The 19339-nt window shown below is 34.7% G+C and overlaps 2 protein-coding genes across 2 annotated transcripts in view; both read right to left on the reverse strand.

The window, feature by feature from the left end:
- Positions 1-8796, reverse strand: part of LOC132131612 (guanine nucleotide-binding protein G(o) subunit alpha-like) — a 28128-nt gene extending 19332 nt beyond the window's left edge. Inside the window, exons 1-3 of the mRNA XM_059543674.1 lie at positions 8169-8796; positions 7065-7156; positions 840-932 (exon numbers count right to left, since the gene is read on the reverse strand). Coding sequence (XP_059399657.1) covers positions 840-932; positions 7065-7156; positions 8169-8298 — 315 coding nt within the window. The 5' untranslated portion in view covers positions 8299-8796. The remainder of the gene's footprint in view (positions 1-839; positions 933-7064; positions 7157-8168) is intronic.
- Positions 8797-10848: 2052 nt separating this feature from the next.
- Positions 10849-18450, reverse strand: LOC132131128 (ethanolamine-phosphate cytidylyltransferase-like). Its single transcript, XM_059543084.1, has 13 exons — positions 18248-18450; positions 16752-16840; positions 16497-16658; positions 15690-15756; positions 15504-15588; positions 15369-15410; positions 14797-14935; positions 14574-14656; positions 13999-14076; positions 12448-12513; positions 11459-11524; positions 11288-11376; positions 10849-11193 (listed from the first exon to the last, which is right to left on the reverse strand). The coding sequence occupies exons 1-13, from the start codon at positions 18355-18357 to the stop codon at positions 11079-11081; spliced, it is 1191 nt and encodes a 396-aa protein (XP_059399067.1). The 5' UTR covers positions 18358-18450; the 3' UTR covers positions 10849-11078.
- Positions 18451-19339: the final 889 nt, after the last annotated feature.

Here is a 19339-nt window from a genome sequence, read left to right on the forward strand (position 1 = left end):
CACCATGGGTATATTTCATAATCAAATCAGACGACCCTAATTGTGACGTTAGGTGCGGAAGAAGATAATGACTGTTTGAGGCAGAAGTCTGGAACACGCCGGAACTGAGGGAGGATTCTAATAGAACACGACTCAGTGATATTTTGCTTTGACTGAATGTTTTCATTCACATCTCTAGATCTGAAAACATGATGCCACCTAGTGGACCTGGTAAGTTCTACAAACAGTAGAACCACAAGACAATATCATTAAAAAAAGAAAAAAAAAGTACACACACACACACATAAACATATACACACATATAAAAGTATACGATTAGTATATTATATTAGTATATTTTTATTATGTTTTATCTTTTTAATTAAATCTAAATAACACATCTAATATTTAAATCCAAATTTAAAAATAGGTTATTTTATTGCAGAAATCCTAACCCTGGGTAACAAGATCTAGTAATACAAGTTTAAATCTGTATCTAAATGGGTACACAAAATCAATAAAAACAACAACAACAACAATTATAATAGAAGTTTAAATTTGTATATATTACCAAAAAAAGTGTTTTAGAAATTGCATGTAAAATCTTAAAGGGTATATAATAAAGCCATCCTAATTAAATATAATAATAATTTTTATTTGTTATATTACAAATAATAAAAATCTAAATTTAATAATGGTTTATTTTAGAATCATCATCTTTATTTTGTTATATATTACAAATAAATTAAATATGGAATAATCTAAATTTAAAAAACGTTTATTTTAATATAGAAATCGTAACCCTGGGTAATAAATAAATCTACTGTTAGCCAGCAGAAAGGAACGAGTTGGGTTCAGACCTTGTTCTTGCCGTTAGCGAGGTTGATGCGAAGGACACCCATTCCATGGAGGACAAACTTCATAGAGGTCAGGAGGTTATCCAACACCGCAGGCTGGAAAAACAAGAGATATATAGATCATAATCTCTTCTCACATAAGTGAGAACAAAGCATGATATTCACATTCTCAGTTTATTAATTTGATTAGTTCAGAGTTCTTTCTCCTCTGATTGGCAGGTGTGGCCACATTGTCTTTGTCCCTTCAAACACAAAAAAAAGCATTACAAAAGAACCCTTGCCGTGATCTGTGACAGAACGTAAAAAGGCCATTTGTGTGTGCGCATCTAACCAAACACACCCACTTCCTGTCACAATTATGAATTTCTACCTGATTGGTCATGTCCACCTAAGTGACAGGAAGTGGCTTCCTCGGGCTCCATTACTGTGACGGACACCGCTGTGCAACGATCAAACGCTCAGCTGCAACTTAATACAACTGTGTGGTTATGAATTATGGAATGCTGATCATTTCTTTTTGGACAGAACAATTCACAGAGATGGGAATGATTTGTACAGTTATTTGATCGCCACATTTTCTTAACATACAGAAAATTAATGAATTGATTTACACACACATTGCAACATTTACAAGTGAAAAAAAGTATATTTAATGAGTTAAATAAATATATGATAAATAAATATGCATAAATAAATGAATACAGAAATGTATTAAATTATTACCTGAAATGTTGTTATTAAAATGAATAATGTACAGTAAGACCAAAGTGTATAATAAGAAAGTAATTTTTGATTTCACTTCGACTGAAAAAAAGTTTGACACTTAAAATCATTGTGTGCCACTCCAAACCTTGCCCTTTTCACACTTTCAGCACCCGTCCGCTCGTGTTGTGCTCACACATGCTTCCCCTTTTACCGCCCCTGATTCTCTGGCCAAAGCAAACACATTCCTGCCCTTTATTGAACAGCTTTTGTTTGCACGGCTGTAGATCAGAGGCGCAGAACATTCCAGGGAAGAGCGAACGCCGAAAAGCCTTTCTGTGTTCTGTGCGAGCCCAAAGTTCTGCGGTTCGGATGTATGATGCACTTATCATTTATTTTCTGTTGTTGCAAACACACACACACACTAAGTGCACTAGAGCTACACAGGAGGTGATGTTCTGGAGTGAATCACATGCTTTAGAACAATGAAACGATTCTTTTGGAAAGCGAAAAGTGCCAAGATGGCAGGGAACGTGTGTGTGTGTGTGTGAGAGAGGGGTATTAAATCACATTCTTCATCTTTTATTTCCTTCTTAACACTGCTTAAAGTCCTAAATATTGTCAGAAGAAATTGTTTACAGTGACAAAAATGTCCAATCCACACTGGTGTTGTTATAGATAAACCATTATTTCATTTTCTGAAATTAACTAAAAATTATTAAATGTAAAACTTACTTTTACAAAACTTACATTATAACACATCAATTAGAAATGTTTAGACTGTAAACATACTTAAACTGTTTCAAATTAAAGCTGAAATAAAATAAATATTATGAAAACTAGAAAACGAAAAAAAAGAGAAAACTAAACAAAAATGTTTCAAAATAATTAAAATGATAAACAAAATTATCAAAGCAAACTAAAAATATTGGTTTTCATGTTACCAAAGTGTAAATTCCGAAATTGAGATTTATACATCTGAAAGCTGAATAAATAAGCTTTTCATTGACGTATGGTTTATTAGGATCGGACAATATTTGGCCGAGATACAATTATTTGAATATCTGGAATCGGAGGGTACATAAAAAATCGAAATATTGAGAAAATCACCTTTAAAAGTTGTCCAAATATATTCTTGGGAATGCATATTACCAATAAAAAATTACGTTTTGATATATTTACGGTAGGAAATTTACAAAATATCTTCATGGAACATGATCTTTGCTGAATATCCTAATGATTTTTGGCATAAAAGAAAAATCTATAATTTTGACCCATACAATGTTTTTTTGGCTGTTGCACACTGCCCAAATTCTACACCACCACCAAAGGCACTCCAAAGTCTCCTATTGCTCCTTCATGTCACATTTGTAACAGGAGAACTTACCACTACAAAGAAACAGAGTCAGAGGGAGGTCGAGGAAATGAAAACGAAACCCAGCTGCGAGTTTTGTGAAGTCTTGCATTAAAAAAAAGAGCCTACTGATGGACACACTAGATAAAACACTGTATTTATTGTTTTGTGTGTAAACACACACACACACAGTGCTGCTTGAAAGTTTGTGAACCCTTAGAATATTTCTGCATAAATATGAGCCAAAAGATCATCAGATTCTCAGAAGTCCTGAAAATAGACAAAAAGAATGAATTCAAACAAATAAGACAAAAAGATATACACTTTGTCATGTATTTATTTAGGGAAATGTTCCAATATTACATATCCGTGAGTGGCAAAAGTGAGTGAATTCGAAAGGTGAGATACTGTAAGAGTCCATCTGTTCAGAGGTGTTTTTTCAGTCATTGGGATAACTGGTGTCAGGTTTTATTTAAAGAACAGGGATCTATCAAACTCTGATCATATTTGTGGAAGTAAATCATAGCATTAACAAAAGAAAATCTCTGAGGACCTCCGAAAAAGAGTTGTTGTTGCTCATCATGCTGGAAAAGGTTAGAAAACCATTTCTCAAGAAAGTTTGGACTCCACAATTCCAATGTCAGACAGATTTTGTACAAATGGAGAAAAATTAAGACCATCATTACCTTCCCCAGGATTGGTTGACCAACAAAAGATCACTACAAAAGCAAGATGTGTAATAGTCTGCAAGGTTGCAAAGGGTCACATTGGCTACTGTTAATGTTTACGAGTCCACCGTCAGGAAAACACTGAACATCCACAATGTGAGTTCTAGAGTTATAGAAAGCCACCGCTAAAGCCACTTTGCTAAAGATCATGTGGACAAGCCAGATGACTTTGGAGAAATGTTTTGTGGATGGATGAGACCAAAACGAAATTTTGGGTTTAAATGAGAAATGTTATGTTTGGAGAAAGGAAAACACTGCATTCCAGCATAAAAACCATTATCCCATCTGTGGTAGTATCCCAACATGAAGGTGGTAGTATCATGGTTTTGGCCTCTTTTGCTGCATCTGGGCCAGAACGGCTTGCCAGCAATGGAACAATTAATTCTAAATTATACCAGCAAATTCTAAAGGAAAATATCAATATAAATATCTGTCTGAGAACTGAATCACAAGAGAAAGTGGGTCATGCAGCAAGACAACGACCCCAAACACAAGTCACTCTTCCAAAGAATGGTTAAAGAGAGAGAAAACATTTTTTTGGAATGGCTGAGTCAAGATCCAGACATTAATCCAATTGAAATGTTGTGGAAGGACCTGAAGCAAGCAGTTCATTGGAGAAAACCCACCAACATCACAGTGATGAAGCGGTTCTGTACTGAGGAAGGGCTAAAATTCCAGCAAGCTGTTGTGTAGGACTGATCAGCAGTTAACAATAACTGATTAGCAATAAACCTTTAGCTGCAGTTATTGCTGCAAAAGCGGGTCAGACCAGATACAGAAAGCTAAATTTAAAACTTTAGAACATCAATTTTAAACAGCAGAATTATTTTCAACATCGATAATAATAAGAACTGTTTGTCATGTTGACTTTAAGGCAAAGTAGTACTGTAGCTTTGGGCAAAGAGAACAAGGAGATACAGGTGTCATGTAAGAAACAAAAAAGAAGCAAACAGGAAAGACAACTTTACTTCCTGCGGGTTAGAGAGACTGCAGTGAGGTTCAAGACTGCAGTGACAGTTAAGTGCAATGGTGAGAAAAAGAAAGGATTAAGAAAAGGACACTCCTGCGACAGTCAGGTCAGGACAAGTCCCTCTTTTTATCTGTAACTCGTCACATTTTCCCTTGCATTTCTGATTCACACACACCACAGGTCACCACACCCTGCCCTGGCCTCCCTCTGACAGTCGATGGTCCGCCCTTGTGCGACACTACATCCAAGTCAACCAAGGCCAGTCTGATTACAGACTGTGCTTGTCTGCAATATAAAACTAGCCATAATTATTGGTCTGTACAAACATATGCATGTGTGAGAGAAAGTATGACCCTTTATAAATCTGTCCAACAAAAACTGGTGAAGCAGGAACTAGACTTTGAAAATTAGAAACATATAAACCCTGTGACCGGCCACATACATTTTAAGAGAAAACACAGGCATAGAGGTCATCATAAAAATTATAGTTTAGATTGTAAACTTTACATTTTATTTACATCAAACTTTGATGGTCCGAATACAGAGCCTTGAGGTATCCCGAACTCAAGACATGACTCAAACTCAGCTCATCTGCATTTACTACAAACTTAGCCTATTGTATGTCATCCTTTGGCTTAAGGTCAATGTTTATTTTGTCTCTAAAACAATGGGAGAAGTTAGCCTAGCCCTATTATGGGCCCTTATCATTTTGTTCTTCCTGTTCCACAAACAGATAAAAACAGCTGTTGGATTGAATTATTAACTAGAGTTGTGACAAATACAAACATTGTGCCTCTAGTCAGAAGAGTTTTACACCACAGTGACTGGCACAAACTATGCAGTGACATGGCGAACGTTAATCAGATCTAGAGAGAACATACTTCACACTTGATGTCATTCAGTTCAGTGCCTACAGAACGAATCAACATCATAGCAAATCAGAAGCAAACTTGCCATTTACACATTTATAAATGTTTGGGAAAAAAATGCATTTCTAAATGTTAGTAAAAACTGTTGTTTCCTGTACAGACAAAGCTTGCCTTGTTATGCTGGAATCTTTGATGAATTAGATGATGACAGTTCTGTTGCATGAAACTGTACAATATTATGTCATTCTCATCCACATTCCAACACTTCTTGTTTTGTTTAAAGATGAATTGAAGTGCTGGTGAAAGATGGCACAGATGGTGATTCCTTCCCAAGAATGGTGTGTGCATTTTTGGAGAGTGTTTATTGAAAGGGTTTGTTCATGGTTTTTCATTGTGTTTTATTGATTTATTGTTTTATTTGGATCCCCATTAGCTCCCACTATTGTGGTCGCTAGTCTTCCTGGGGTCCACTGAAATCACAATACAAAAATACAAAATTCAATTAATCAATACATCAATAAAATCTATAAAAACTGTACGATATATTAGCTACCATGACACACATTTGAAAGAAGTACAAATTATGCAGTTATCCAAAAAGCAACATCTATTCAACATGCAATTCAAACAATTTAAAACAAAACATGCAAAAATAAAAATAAGCAATACTTTCACACCTGTAAATGTATATGTGATGGTCAATGTTGTGACTTGCTGACTAATTATCTAGTTAAGCATCCTGGCAATCCCTTTGCATGTGCCTGGAGCAGTCATTGGGGTTTTAAAGCATTCCCTGAGGCACTTCAAATCTCCACTTTCACATTCTCAGTCCATCGATTTAATTCAGACTCACAGGAAAGTGTAGCTAACAAAAACAGACCATACAGGAAGGTTTAATGAATGGTACACAAAGTCTATGTTTAACCCAAACAAGCACACATGCTGATCAGGCAATTCACAGGAGATATGATGGATCATCTGTCGTTTGACAAAATTAGCAATTTTTTTTAAACTTGTGAAAGATCAGACTAGAAACATGTACGTTGACGATCCGTTAGCTTGATAAATGTCAGCGCACATTGTGCCGCACAAATATATTGGATGAACAAATTCCTGAATTCCAAAGGATCAAAGTGGCTTTTATATAGGGAGAGGGAATGAAATACTGAGGGAAGTGAGGTAAGGTAGCATTCTCTCAAAGACAAGCTGAAACATAGGCTACTAGCCAAAGTGCACCATCAACAAACTCCTAATACACTTCTTGTAACCTGTTACTAACAAGCTAAAGGATGTCAAACAATAGCATAATTTTGTAGTAAATGCAGACTAGCCATGTTTAAGTCACATCTTGAGTTTGGAATACCTCAAGGCTCCGTGTTCAGCCCAACATTCTCGGGCAACATCCAGTCTTCCGTTCAGCTGAGGTCTTGTTTCACAGCTGAATCAATGACCCCTTAAACGTTTAATAATCCCCAAACACATATGGCAGAGGAAGTACAGAGTGCACAGACAAAATATAGTACTAAAAAAAAGTTAAACTATTAAATGCAATCAACCTTTTGCACTGCTGGACATCAACTGTGTGGAAACAACAAAATGTCTTACCTTAAAACTGTCTAACTCTTGTTTGGTGAATCCATGACTGTGGATAATCTTCATCTGTTTGACCAGTGTACTTTTCCCACTTTCAGCAGCACCTACATCCAAATATGTCATTCAAAATGACTAATTAGTGATTTATTTTACACTTTTTACAAAATGATCTATGAATGGTACAGTCTCCTATTATACTCCTATATTAACCTGAGATAATAGACTAGTTATAAAGGTACAGCTTTCACTGTTCATGAATCAACTCTTTCTGAAGTTCAAACCCACAACCTTTCAGTTAGCACTCCAGATATGAGGTTTAAACCTGCCAGCCTTCAGTTATCTGCACAAATATGAAATTTGAGCCCACAATCTTTCAATTTTCAGCCCAGATGTGAGGTTCGAAACTCATTACTTTACAGTTACCTACACACATACAAAACTCAAACCCATATTTCGAATATTAGCCCTAGTCTGAGTTTCAATCCTAGAAACATACAGTTACCTGCACAAATGTGAAATTTATACCCAGAATGATTGAGTTACCTGTACAAATATGAAATTTGAACCCACAATGGTTCGGTTTCCTACAATAATATGAAAATTAAACCCAGAATGGTTCAGTTATCTGCACAAATATGAAAATCTAACCAGCATAGATCTTTAGAAAATGAAGCCAATACCAAATGTTCAGTTGACTGCATGAATTTTAAAGCAACAACCTTCCATTTCACTGACCAGATCTAAGGATTCAACCCACCAACCTTTCAGTTTTAACTGATAACTGAGACTTGAACCTTTTATGTATTAGCTAAAACTTCACATCTGGGCAGTTAACTTAAAATTGTTGGGTTTGTACCTCCTACAAATCAAAAAAATTTAAATTTCAATCTACAACATGCCCAAATCTGGGTTTCAAACCAAAAACTGGGATTTAAACCTACATTCTTGAAGAGATTGGCTATTTAAACTGATGACTTTCAATTACAACCCCATATCTTTTGCTGAATCAATAAACTTGAAGTTACCAACCCAGATCTGGAGTTCAAACCCACAAAACCCATGTTATTTCAACTAAAAGCAATAAGGAGATGAACAAACATCAGGATGAGAGCTCACCCAGCATGAGGATCTTCACCACGTTCATCTCTCTCTTGGCGCACTCGTAAAGATCTCTGTCTATCTGCGAGCTGTGGATCTTCGCCTTCTTTCCCTCCTCTGTCACCTCTGAGCCCAGACACAGACCCATATCCAGAGCTCATGTCTTTCCCACACAGCTAAAGGGCCAGCAGAAATCCCAACATCACGGATGGAACCGAAGAGGGACGTTCAAACACACGATAAAACATCCCGGTGAGATCCCCAGGCGCGCTCTTATCCAACGTCCCTCCGGTTAACGCTTAAAATGACACCAAAAGTCAAATGCGCGTGTGTTTTATGAATGATATGATTCCAAATCTGAGAGACAGAGAGAGTAGTACAGGAGGAAAGCGAAAAAAAAGTTTCAAATCGCCTGTTCCCGGTTAGTTTCGTCAGACTCAGCGCTCCTGCTGGTTCGGGTTCGTCTCGTACACTGAGTTTTTATCACGTAAACACCGCACAAACACTCCTATTCCACAACGCAATTCTACCTGTTCATTACGAGCAAACGAAGTACTGCGGACCGCCTACAGAGCGACTCTTTTTGGAGGTGTCCGCGTTCTTTAAGAAGGAAGTGACGTTTTGGAACGTTGTCACCTGAGATGGGTTTCGCTCAAGCGCCGACCGAGTGACTCTCTGGCAGACCGTGAAACTCATTATACAATGAAATGTAATAAAATGAAATAAAGTAGGACAGAAATTTATTAATCCAAGATTTTAAAATACAAAGAAAAAGCAAATGATAAAGTAAAAACGTTAAAAGTAACTATAAACAAACAACAAATGCCATAAAATAATTTATAGCCTAAACAATAAAATATGAAATGAGTCAAATACATTTAAATTAAATATTATTATTATTATTTTATTAGTTTTTTATCTAATAAGCTACAACAAAAATTAAAACATGGAATCAGTCAAAAAACACTCATCAAGCATCAGCTTAAATATGTACAATAAAACTTTTTAATTATTACTTTTTTATTAATTACCATTAACATTTTCTTTGTACAATCAGTGACCACATAAATTCAAGCCTGCTGTAAAATTCAGTTTAGAAAGTTTTTACTTAATGTTCATTTAGTATCATACTATTATGGCTTTTGTCGATATGTAAAATATTTGTTATTTCAATTTCAGAAAAAGTTTTAGTAGTTTTGATGTTTTTGTCATTTTTAGTATTTTATTTTGTATGTCTATTTAGTTTTTACAGGCTAAGTTGAACAGTTGTTGTAAGTTGTAAATGCTGCCTTGACAACTAGCTGAATATATATATTATTTCAGTTAACTTTTTTTCAGTTTAAGTTAAATAAAATAAACAAGGTACTTATAAATTTCTCATAAAGTTCAGTCTGAAAGATAATCTTCAAACTGACTAAATTAGATTCAGTAATTAGATTTTAATGCGCTTAATGCATTAATTTTCAAATAACAATCAAAAAAGCCTGTTTTGATATTTATTGTGAAAATTGCATATAATTTGCAATTAATGGAAGTGTTTTGATGATTTACAGTTTATGATGAGATATCGTGGGATGACAAATTAAAGATTTTCTGAAGACATTAACACCAAATTCAGAATTGGTCACGCAACATTTCTGCAAAGTAGAAACATTAAATTAGTGTTTGTTTTTTTCACAGCTATTCACTATACATGTGCAGGAAATATTAAAAACAAAAACATGCTTCAATTGCAAGGTGCATCGACATTCATTAAAAACAAAAACAGGTGACAAACTGCATAAAAACAAGATAAAAGTACATATGAGGTAAAAGCAAGCTTGACTGTTGACAATCACTTTAGTTTAGACTGTTTGTAATGTTTAGACTGCTTGACTGTAATGTTTGTAAAGATTATGTTAAACGTTAAAATGAATGAAACTGTGACATTACACTAACATCAAACAATCACCTGAGGTCAAAGTCTTTGGTTGTTTCTTTGATCTCAACAAATGCAAATGCCAGATATGTGACTATGGACACTGTATGAAACTATATTCGAAAAAACCTATGAGATTTGTTCGGAGATTTTTTTTTTCATGACACACAGCAAACTTCCAATGATGATGATGAAAAAGGTAAAACTTCAACAGTACCACCAGAATAAAAGATACTAGGGTAAAACCAGTTAAAAATGGCCAGGATGATATTTTACCACAATTTTTTTTTTATGATTTAATATTTACATTTTATTTAATTTTTTTGCATTGTGACATTATTTTGATAGATAGAGCCAACTTGCTAAAATCCAGATGTGTTATAGTATTGAGAATATGGATGGTAATAGAATAATAAAAAATAATATCACAATGCAAAAAAAAAAAAAAAGAGCGCCTTAATAGTCCTAAAAATAGTTCTTTTTTTTATTTTGGGGTAAAATGTGAACTGGATATATTTCAATGACACAATATATATAAAAAAAAAATCAAAATATAAAATCAGATTAAGCTTACAATCATACTAACACAGCTACTATGCAATCCATCATAGTCAACATCAAGTGTCTCTTCACAAAGCGTTTCTTTGCTCAACCACAGTTATGTGCGGATGGATCGCCAATTCTAAAACCCTTGAAATGACACAATCTTTCTATAACCCTTCTATATGACGCAAAAGTATTTGCTGAATGCTTCTCAATGTTCCTCCAATCCACGGAGAATGTCTTCCAAACCCATTTAATAGGTACCATAAAAACTCTCCATAAACAACAAAGTGATTCTGTCGTCAAACAAGAGTCGTACAATACAAAAAACAAGTATGTGTTTCTCCAAGTCCACTTAAAAGCAGCCTCAGCTCAGGCGTTTGTTTGTTCAGGGTGTTTTTATAACAGTCTGGGGGTAATTTTGGTTCTACGATGAAGCCCTTGATTTGTTTGGTTGTATATTTTGTTTAATTATTCGTTAGAGCCGTCTCGGTCTTCAGCGAATTAGCTTTATCCTTCAAAGCCTTGATCACGGCCATCTCTTTAGCTTCTTTCTTTTGGTTCCTGGCTTCAAACTGCAACCTACCAGGACAAAGAGAGACATGGCTCATTTACATGTTCCTAACATTTCAAGTGAGCCGATGCTTTCATGTTTTGCTCGTATTGTCCCACAAACCTGTTCCCAATGATTCTCTGCACGATGTCGTCGGAGGACAGATTGTTGCCGCTGTCCAGGATGCGGAAAATACCTCTCTTCTTTGGCTCCTGTGAAGAGACACAATGGGTAACAACAGTTTTTCTGGAAGCAAAGATTGTTCAGAGATACATATTAGGAGACTTTACTCACGGTGTAAGGGTCTGTCCCATCTGTGTCAGGAAACACTTCAGTCTTCCCATGACACACCACATCCACCTACAGCCAGGCACATGAACGTTCAGATATAGATAAGAGACTGTAGATTCTGGTATGTACAGTGTTATTTTAATATCACTGAGATATATTATAGTTTTCATTAATGTTTTGAAAGAGTTTTAATTTTTATATTTGCCGTTTCGTTACATTTTTTAATTTTACATTTTTTTTAGTTTCAGTTTTATTTAAGTTTTAGTTATTATAAGTTCAACTAAATTAAACTGCAAAAAAAAAGTTTTCACATTTAATTTTATTTAAAGAAATGTTTTTTTTTTTAGCTAAATATAATGACCTTGGTTGATATAATACAGATAATTGTTAAAAAAGTAAAAAAAAAAAAATGTAAATTTTTTTTTTAATCTTTTTGTTCAGTGCCAAATGTCCATATATATCATATATATAAAATCTAATAAAATGTAATTATTTCAGTATATATATATATATATATATATATAACCAAACCTACATTTATCTTACAAATACATGATGCCACCAATATATTGTGCATCCTTTGTATTTTTTCCCATCAGAACTGTCTGAGGTTTTGTGGTTAAAGAGGCGAGCAGTAAATCTCTAGATTGTTCCCGAAGCAGGACAACACAGAATTGCTGAAATAGTGTTCAGTAACTAAAGCCTCAGAGTCTGGCTGCTGTCCCAGAGCACGCACACACACACACACACACACACACACACACACACACACACACACACACACACACACACACACACACACACACACACACACACACACACACACACACACACACACACACACCGCTTTATGTCTCAATAGCCTACTGTGTGAATCACATAAACCACCTTCTCTTCACACTCAAAATCATTTTATTGTGTAATCGTGTCTAGAAGCGGATTACACCGAAACTCCATTCTTATTCTCTTTAATAAACGGTTGAGTACTGTACCTTAAAGTAATCCAGAAGGTCTTTTCCTACTGCATACGGAGCCCCGATCACAACCTCAGACACATACTGCAGACAAGGGTACCACAAGACAGTTATTCATGGCCTTAATGAAAGACTGATTACAAACTGAACCCAAAGTTCTACGACAGATTCTTTAAGTTCTAAAGTTCTAAACTGTCTAGGTTCTACTTTCTTTAAGTTGTCATTTTTTTTAGGTTTTAATTTCTTCAAGCTCATGAAGTTGTCCAGTTCTATAAGTTCTAAAGCTCTCCACTAGGTTCTACGTTCTCTAACTTTTAATTTCTTTACATTAAGTTTTCAGACTTCTCCTAGCTCCCACATTTCTCAAGTTCTATAGTTCTAAGTTCCCAAAGTTTAAAATTCTCTAAATTTTTGCAATTCTAATTTCCTTAAGTTTAAATTCTCGGAGCATCAGGTTCTACATTCTCTAATTTTTAATTTCTTTACTCTTTATTTAGGTGTTCATAGTTCTCCAAGCTCACAAAGTTCTCCAGTTCTATAATTATAAGCTCCTTAACTTTTACATTCTCCGATGTTTGTAGATCAATTTTTTTCTATTGTAAATTCTCAGAGTTATCCAAGCTCTAAATTTCAACATCATCTAGGTTCTACAATCTTTTTTAATTTCTCTAGGTTTCACGTTCTCTGGGATCTACGAATTCACAAAGTTCTCCAGTTCTAGTTTGCTAAGTACGCCAAGTTCTCCAGGCTCTCTGTTCTTTAAGTTCTCAAAGTTCTAAATGTTTTACAATCTCACTGTTCTCCAGTTCTAAAATTCTATACTTCCCCAAGTCCAACGTTCTTGGTTCAAACATTCTAAAATTGTCCAAAACAGTCAAAGTTCTAAATCTTAAAGCCAGAAGAAACCTCTCATCATTCATCAGAAAGAAATGCATGTGCGGTTTGGTTTGCACTGATATTGCAGCATGAGGGAGGTCTGGAGTTTCACTGCATGTTTCTGATATTAGCAGCTCTATGGGGGCTCAGTCTGAATGCGACATCATGCTTTAGGTATGCTGGTATTTGCCAGATTCACGAGAGTATGTGTGCTGTGGATGAGCGAGAGGGTTTGTAAACTTGGATATGTTTTGGATTAGCTCAAGGCGTGAGATTTTAAATAGAAGCCAATACAAATGAAGTTTTATCACTGCTTGTGGTGTCTGTTCTTCTGACCTTGAGATGTTTCTTAATGTTTCTGCCTAGTTTCTTCCCCCCATCCTCCCTTTTTTGTAATATGTAACTCCCTCTCTCTGAATACAATGGCCCATTGTTCTTAAACAAGTGTCTGGAATACAAAAACAACTTGAAATGTGCCACATAATAAAACAGGATTGGAGGAGACGGTAAATTATGCACAATCCAGAAAACTGAATGGAGGTGGCAGTAATTTATGGTAGTTGCTGACAGAAGATTGGAGGAGATGTTTATCTATGCAATCTACCAATAAATTATTAAAAGCGGCAGTAAGTTAGGCACAAATTTAAGCGAACCGCAGAAAATCATTGGAGGAGGATTAAGTTCTGCACTTACTCTGCATGCCAGCACACTCAAAGTTCTCTCATGAATATTCATGATGGGATAGTTCTTTCCTTTGTAGCGGTTCACTTCCTACAAAACAATAAAACAACTACAATTTATAAACGCACCAATAACATCTACTAAACATTAAAATTACACACTGCTATAATTCACACACAAGTCACTAATACGATTACAGGCCAACTAAGATGCACTAACCAAAGGTTTACGTTATGTCACTAAACGACCGTTTCAAATTTGGCAATTTTAAAACTATTCGCAATTATAATTTTGTTTCACTTTTGTTTTGTGGTAGTGATACAATTTGCTACAGTTTCACTGTAGTGACCGTATCTGTAATGTGTAGGAAACATGTTTCCCCGAAGGCAAAGAAGTTCAAAAACTGTAAAACAGGTTTGCATGTCGTCATGCTGGGGTTGTAACTTTGAACTTCCTTTTTCCTGATTCACATGAGGTTTTCTGTCTGATCAAAGTTTATCCCAAGAATTAAAAACAGCACCGGGAGGGTGGAAAGGTCTGTAAAATCTCGTAAAGTGTTTGTGTGCGTTAGTTTTTATGAAACACACCTGGTCAAAGTGCAGTCCCACAATGACGTAAGGTTTCTCCGCTTGTTTGTGAACCGTCTCGAGGAAATCCACATGACCAATGTCTATAGGGTTCAGATAGTCAAGGCCAACACAAATGTACAACCGCGGCTGAAAAATGTTCAACTCAATTGATCCTGACTTTTCCAGATTTCTGGATGTTTTCAGAAGCTAATTGTGGAGTGTCGTGATTTTAAAAGGATACGGAAGAGATCGAAAGCTCCGGCCACATAAATAATTGTGTCCCCTGGCTGTGGTTCTTTTCCTGAGGCGAACTGGATGATCTTCTGAGATGTCTGAAGGAACTGAGAGACGCCAGTCCAAGGGCTGTGCCCTTTAGGACCCTGAGGAGAAAGGATACACGAGAAATAATGCATTTGCAAATGCCACAATATTCAAATGAATGATAGGTATGAGGTTTTTTTACTCATACACCACATAAAAACAATTCCAGTTATGTACAGTATGTTCTCCAACCGGAATTAAAAACAACAAAAAATAAAACTAAAAAAAACATGGCATTCTTAACTACTGTAATATGGACATTTCCAAGCAGAGTAAATATAAAGATGGAAATAATGTTGCAGAAGATTTAATTGTATCCATCAGGATTTAATTAGATTATAAGGTTTGGTTAAAAATATATTACATTACATCAATTTTATGTTGTCTTTATGGTTTACAAGTATTCCCTGACCTCTAGTGGTCAACCCTTCATATGACAGCAGATTACAATTTCATTAAAATATTAATCTGGACATGAGCAGATCAACTCACTTTCCCAAAGTTATCTGTGTGGAGCTGGTAGGATGCATTATCCTGAGAGAAAGGGAGGAATATGAATTAAGGACTAACAAAAAGACTTCACATAACACATATCTACACACACAATTAACAATAAAGTATACTCACAACATTACTGTGATGTGATTTTGTTAACAGCAGCATACGACCCACTAGGTCTGTCGTAGACACTCCCTGTGTACGTTTACATTCCCTGTTGATGAAAAAGACACATACAGCAACCGTTAAACACACCCTTGAGACAAAATTCAGTGGTGTGCCACAGGTATATGTCCGAGGCCCACTGGACTTTACCTGTATCGACCCATTCTCTTCACTTCATCGTATGTATCCTTTCCATCCACGGTCAATGTGATATCATCTAGCAACATAAAATTAAATGATTGAAATTCTAATTGTTATTATTATTATTTTTAATTATTATTATTATTATTATTATTATTATTATTATTATTGAAACTATATTATTGATTATTATTTTATTTTTTTTCAGATTCAAATCAATTTTGGTCAAATTTTAACTATGTCAGGTTTAAAAAAAAAAACATTTTAGTTATTTTTATGGTTACTGTTCTTGGTGTGAACAGGTTTTTAAACACCAAGATCATTTACGCAAAATAAATGGTAAAAAACATGTTGTTTCGAAATCATCATGATTATGGCATCGCAATCTTAGCACATAAACGCATGGCCGTAAATGTTAATATTCATTAACAAATTAATAGGTCATGTTAATATTATATTTACACTTAACGCTTATTAGATTAGAATAGATTCAACTTTATTGTCATTGCACATGTGGGTACAAGGCAACGAAATACAGTAGTTATGATTGTACTGACATTAACCAGTGTGTGTTTTATGAGCGAAAAGGTTCAATCACAACATAATTTACGTATAGACCACTTAAAGGAACAGTAACAAATATAAGATGTTCAATTTAAAGAATCAAACAGGATGAAAATAACCATTTTGGATTAAAAAAAAAGTGTACTTCAAAGAAATAAAATTCCACAAAAGACAAAATTAGGACAACTTTAAATACATTAACATGATTAAGGACTGCTATATTGTCTATAAGTGTCTAAAGGATGCTTTTACCTCCATGCACGCAGAAATCACAGTTGTACTTGTCCAGCGTCTCCAGTGTAGTAACATACGGCGCCCCCTCCACGATCTCATCCACCCACTTTATGGCCCGTATCATTTTATATCGCTCGGCCTGCGTGAAGACTGGAGGCCCCTTGTGCTTGGCTATTTCCTCTGAATGTACAAGAGAAAATATTTGATCATTTCTCAGTTTATGTATTATAGCATTACAGTGTGCATGTCTGAAATTTGACTTGTGAAGCATACCGTCTGTATGTACTCCTACTACGAGATAATCTCCCATCGCCTTGGCCTGTCGTAATTGGTTAGAATGACCGTAGTGCACCATGTCATAGCTGTGAAGACAGATGTGGACTTTAGATATTTATATTCTGATTCAGAGAAACCACACAGGTGATGTTATGAATAACTGCTTTATAACAGCTGAATAAAAAGCCGTACACACAGCTGTAACTAGAGACGGGTGGGTTATCTAACCACCACGAGCCCTTAACCCTAGTAATATCATTAGTCAGGCCAATGGGATTACATGGGGACATAATCTCCAATTCCATTTCCCGTGATCCTTTGCTGAGCACTACACTTCACACTATGTGTTATTTATAACTGCAGTTACATTTCATCACTCATAAAGGAACGCTGCAGCTAAATGAATTGGAGGAATATATCACATTTAAGCATGAAGGGTGTCAATTCTGCACCTATGTGAACCATAAGCACATGTAGGAGAAACATCTATAAATTCTCAGAAATCACATGACTCAAAAACCTTTGAACCGCCACTGCAGTATGTTCATATATATTCATATATTATTATCATATTTATTAATATTAAATTTATTTAGCTTTTAAATTCAATTTTTATGTGTCTTTTATTTACATATTTTAATTTTAGTATTTTTTTTTTAATTTTGTCCTTTTTGTTATTTTTCCTTTTTATTTTACATTTCTAAAAAGCTTTAATTAATGTTCAGTAGTTAAATAGTTTTTCCAAGTACTTCAAATTTTTTTTTTAAGCTTTTCATCTAATACATATTTTATTTCAGTTGTAATTTAATTACTGAAAAAGATGCACTTTCTAATTATGAAATATCAAATGTCTGATCATCTCTCAAGCCTATTTACTACACTAACAAAAAGTTCCAGAGTATCAGGCACTAGATTTTAGGACACGTATAAACATATATATACAAATACAAAATACCTTACCATGTACAAATACATTTACCATGCTTTTTGACACACATACCATGGTATTCTTCAAAATACCATGCTGTACCATATAAACACCACGATTCTTAAATATGATAATCATTTGCCATGTAAAATATCAAGTATAGCCATCTGACACCACTATACTATGTTTTTTTACACGTAATTTTCTTTTTATATACAATGATAAAACAATGAATAAGACAATCTTTAAATATCAAGGCAGAAAATTGCCATAGTAATGGAATGTGTTTGCCATGCATGAATTTTAGTAGCGTAGTATATTTAAAATTACCACGATAAAGTGAGCTACTTTTGTATTCCAAGACTGTCATGATGATACGAAAACACAGTACTTTTTGTTTATATTTATACAGTACCATGGTAAGTGTCAAAATACCATGGAAAACCCGTCCCTGTGCAGCCAACTATACTTCGTTTTTGTTGAATTCTAACATGTTTAAAGCCATTGTTACTGCTTTTGCATGCTGTAGAGATATACTGCACACTTTGACTGTGGTGTCACTCACCAGCCGTCACACCACACCCGGATCACCCGCTTCCTCTTCTCCTGACTGTGGCACAAAGAGCTTGAATCTACCTTGTCCTCCTCCACAGCATGGCTTCCATTCTTAATCATGGTTTTAAGTCCCCGAACAAGCGTTATAAACGACTGAAGCACTCCGTGTTGATGTGAATGACACCGGCAGAGTCTCTACGTCCTTCGGTCCTTCCAGGAGCCTAGAGCAAGTAGTATGCAGCGCAACGTCGATGACGCAACGCGCAAACAGCACGGCCTCTTACGTTGCCCCGCCCCCTCGGTTTAGGAAGCGCCTATGAGGAAGTGCCAGAAGAGTGTCGCGAGATTTTCTTGCAACAAGTGCGAAGAAACGATAAACTCCCATGATAAAAAAAGAAGTAAAGAAATATATATATTTGTTAAATTATTATTAAAATTAGTGTTAACGTTTCGTTGCACGCTGCAATCCGTACAATATAGTATTTGCCTATTATATTATCCTGTTTTCACAAAAAAGTTGAACATTTTTAATTGTTTATTTCTTTCTTTCTTTCATTCTTTCTTTCTTTCTTTCTTTCTTATTTTTCTTAAAGATAAATCATATTTTTCTAATCAACTACAAATAAATAAAAAAGGTAACATGTTCCATTATTAGGATTATATTTCGTAACTGATATTAGTGTAATAATAATAATGGATGTTAATAAAATATACAAAAAAATACCTATTAAGTAAATTAATAAAGTAAAACTAAAAATCAAGTAGGCTATTAGTAAATGGATGAAAGTCTTTTTTTCCTTACAAAATGTTGGAATCTTGCTCTTTTCAGAAATGTAACTATTATTTTAGTAACACGCTGCACAAAATATTTTAAATTAATTAATTAAAATTAAAAAATAACAAAAATATTTAATAACAAAAATAATAATAACAACATATAACAAAAATAATAACAAAATATTTTCTTATGTTATCTTGAAATTGAGGTAATTTATTTTACTAATACAATTTTTTCTTAAATATTTTCTTTGTTTCTTACATCTTTCTTACATCTTAAACGTTTTTCTGAACAATTGCAAAGAAAAAAAAGTTACATAATTAA

This window comes from Carassius carassius, chromosome 48 (genome assembly GCF_963082965.1).
Source record: "Carassius carassius chromosome 48, fCarCar2.1, whole genome shotgun sequence".
Lineage (NCBI taxonomy): Eukaryota > Metazoa > Chordata > Actinopteri > Cypriniformes > Cyprinidae > Carassius > Carassius carassius.

Excerpts from the sequence above, each read along its gene's own strand:
- LOC132131128 (XM_059543084.1), bottom strand. The coding sequence starts at position 18,357 with ATGATTAAGAATGGAAGCCATGCTGTGGAGGAGGACAAGGTAGATTCA. Across the intron at positions 15,411-15,503 it reads AATCACATCACAGTAATGTT|GATAATGCATCCTACCAGCT; the intron begins GTGAGTATACTT and ends CCTTTCTCTCAG. Across the intron at positions 11,377-11,458 it reads ATGGGACAGACCCTTACACC|GAGCCAAAGAAGAGAGGTAT; the intron begins GTGAGTAAAGTC and ends GTCTCTTCACAG.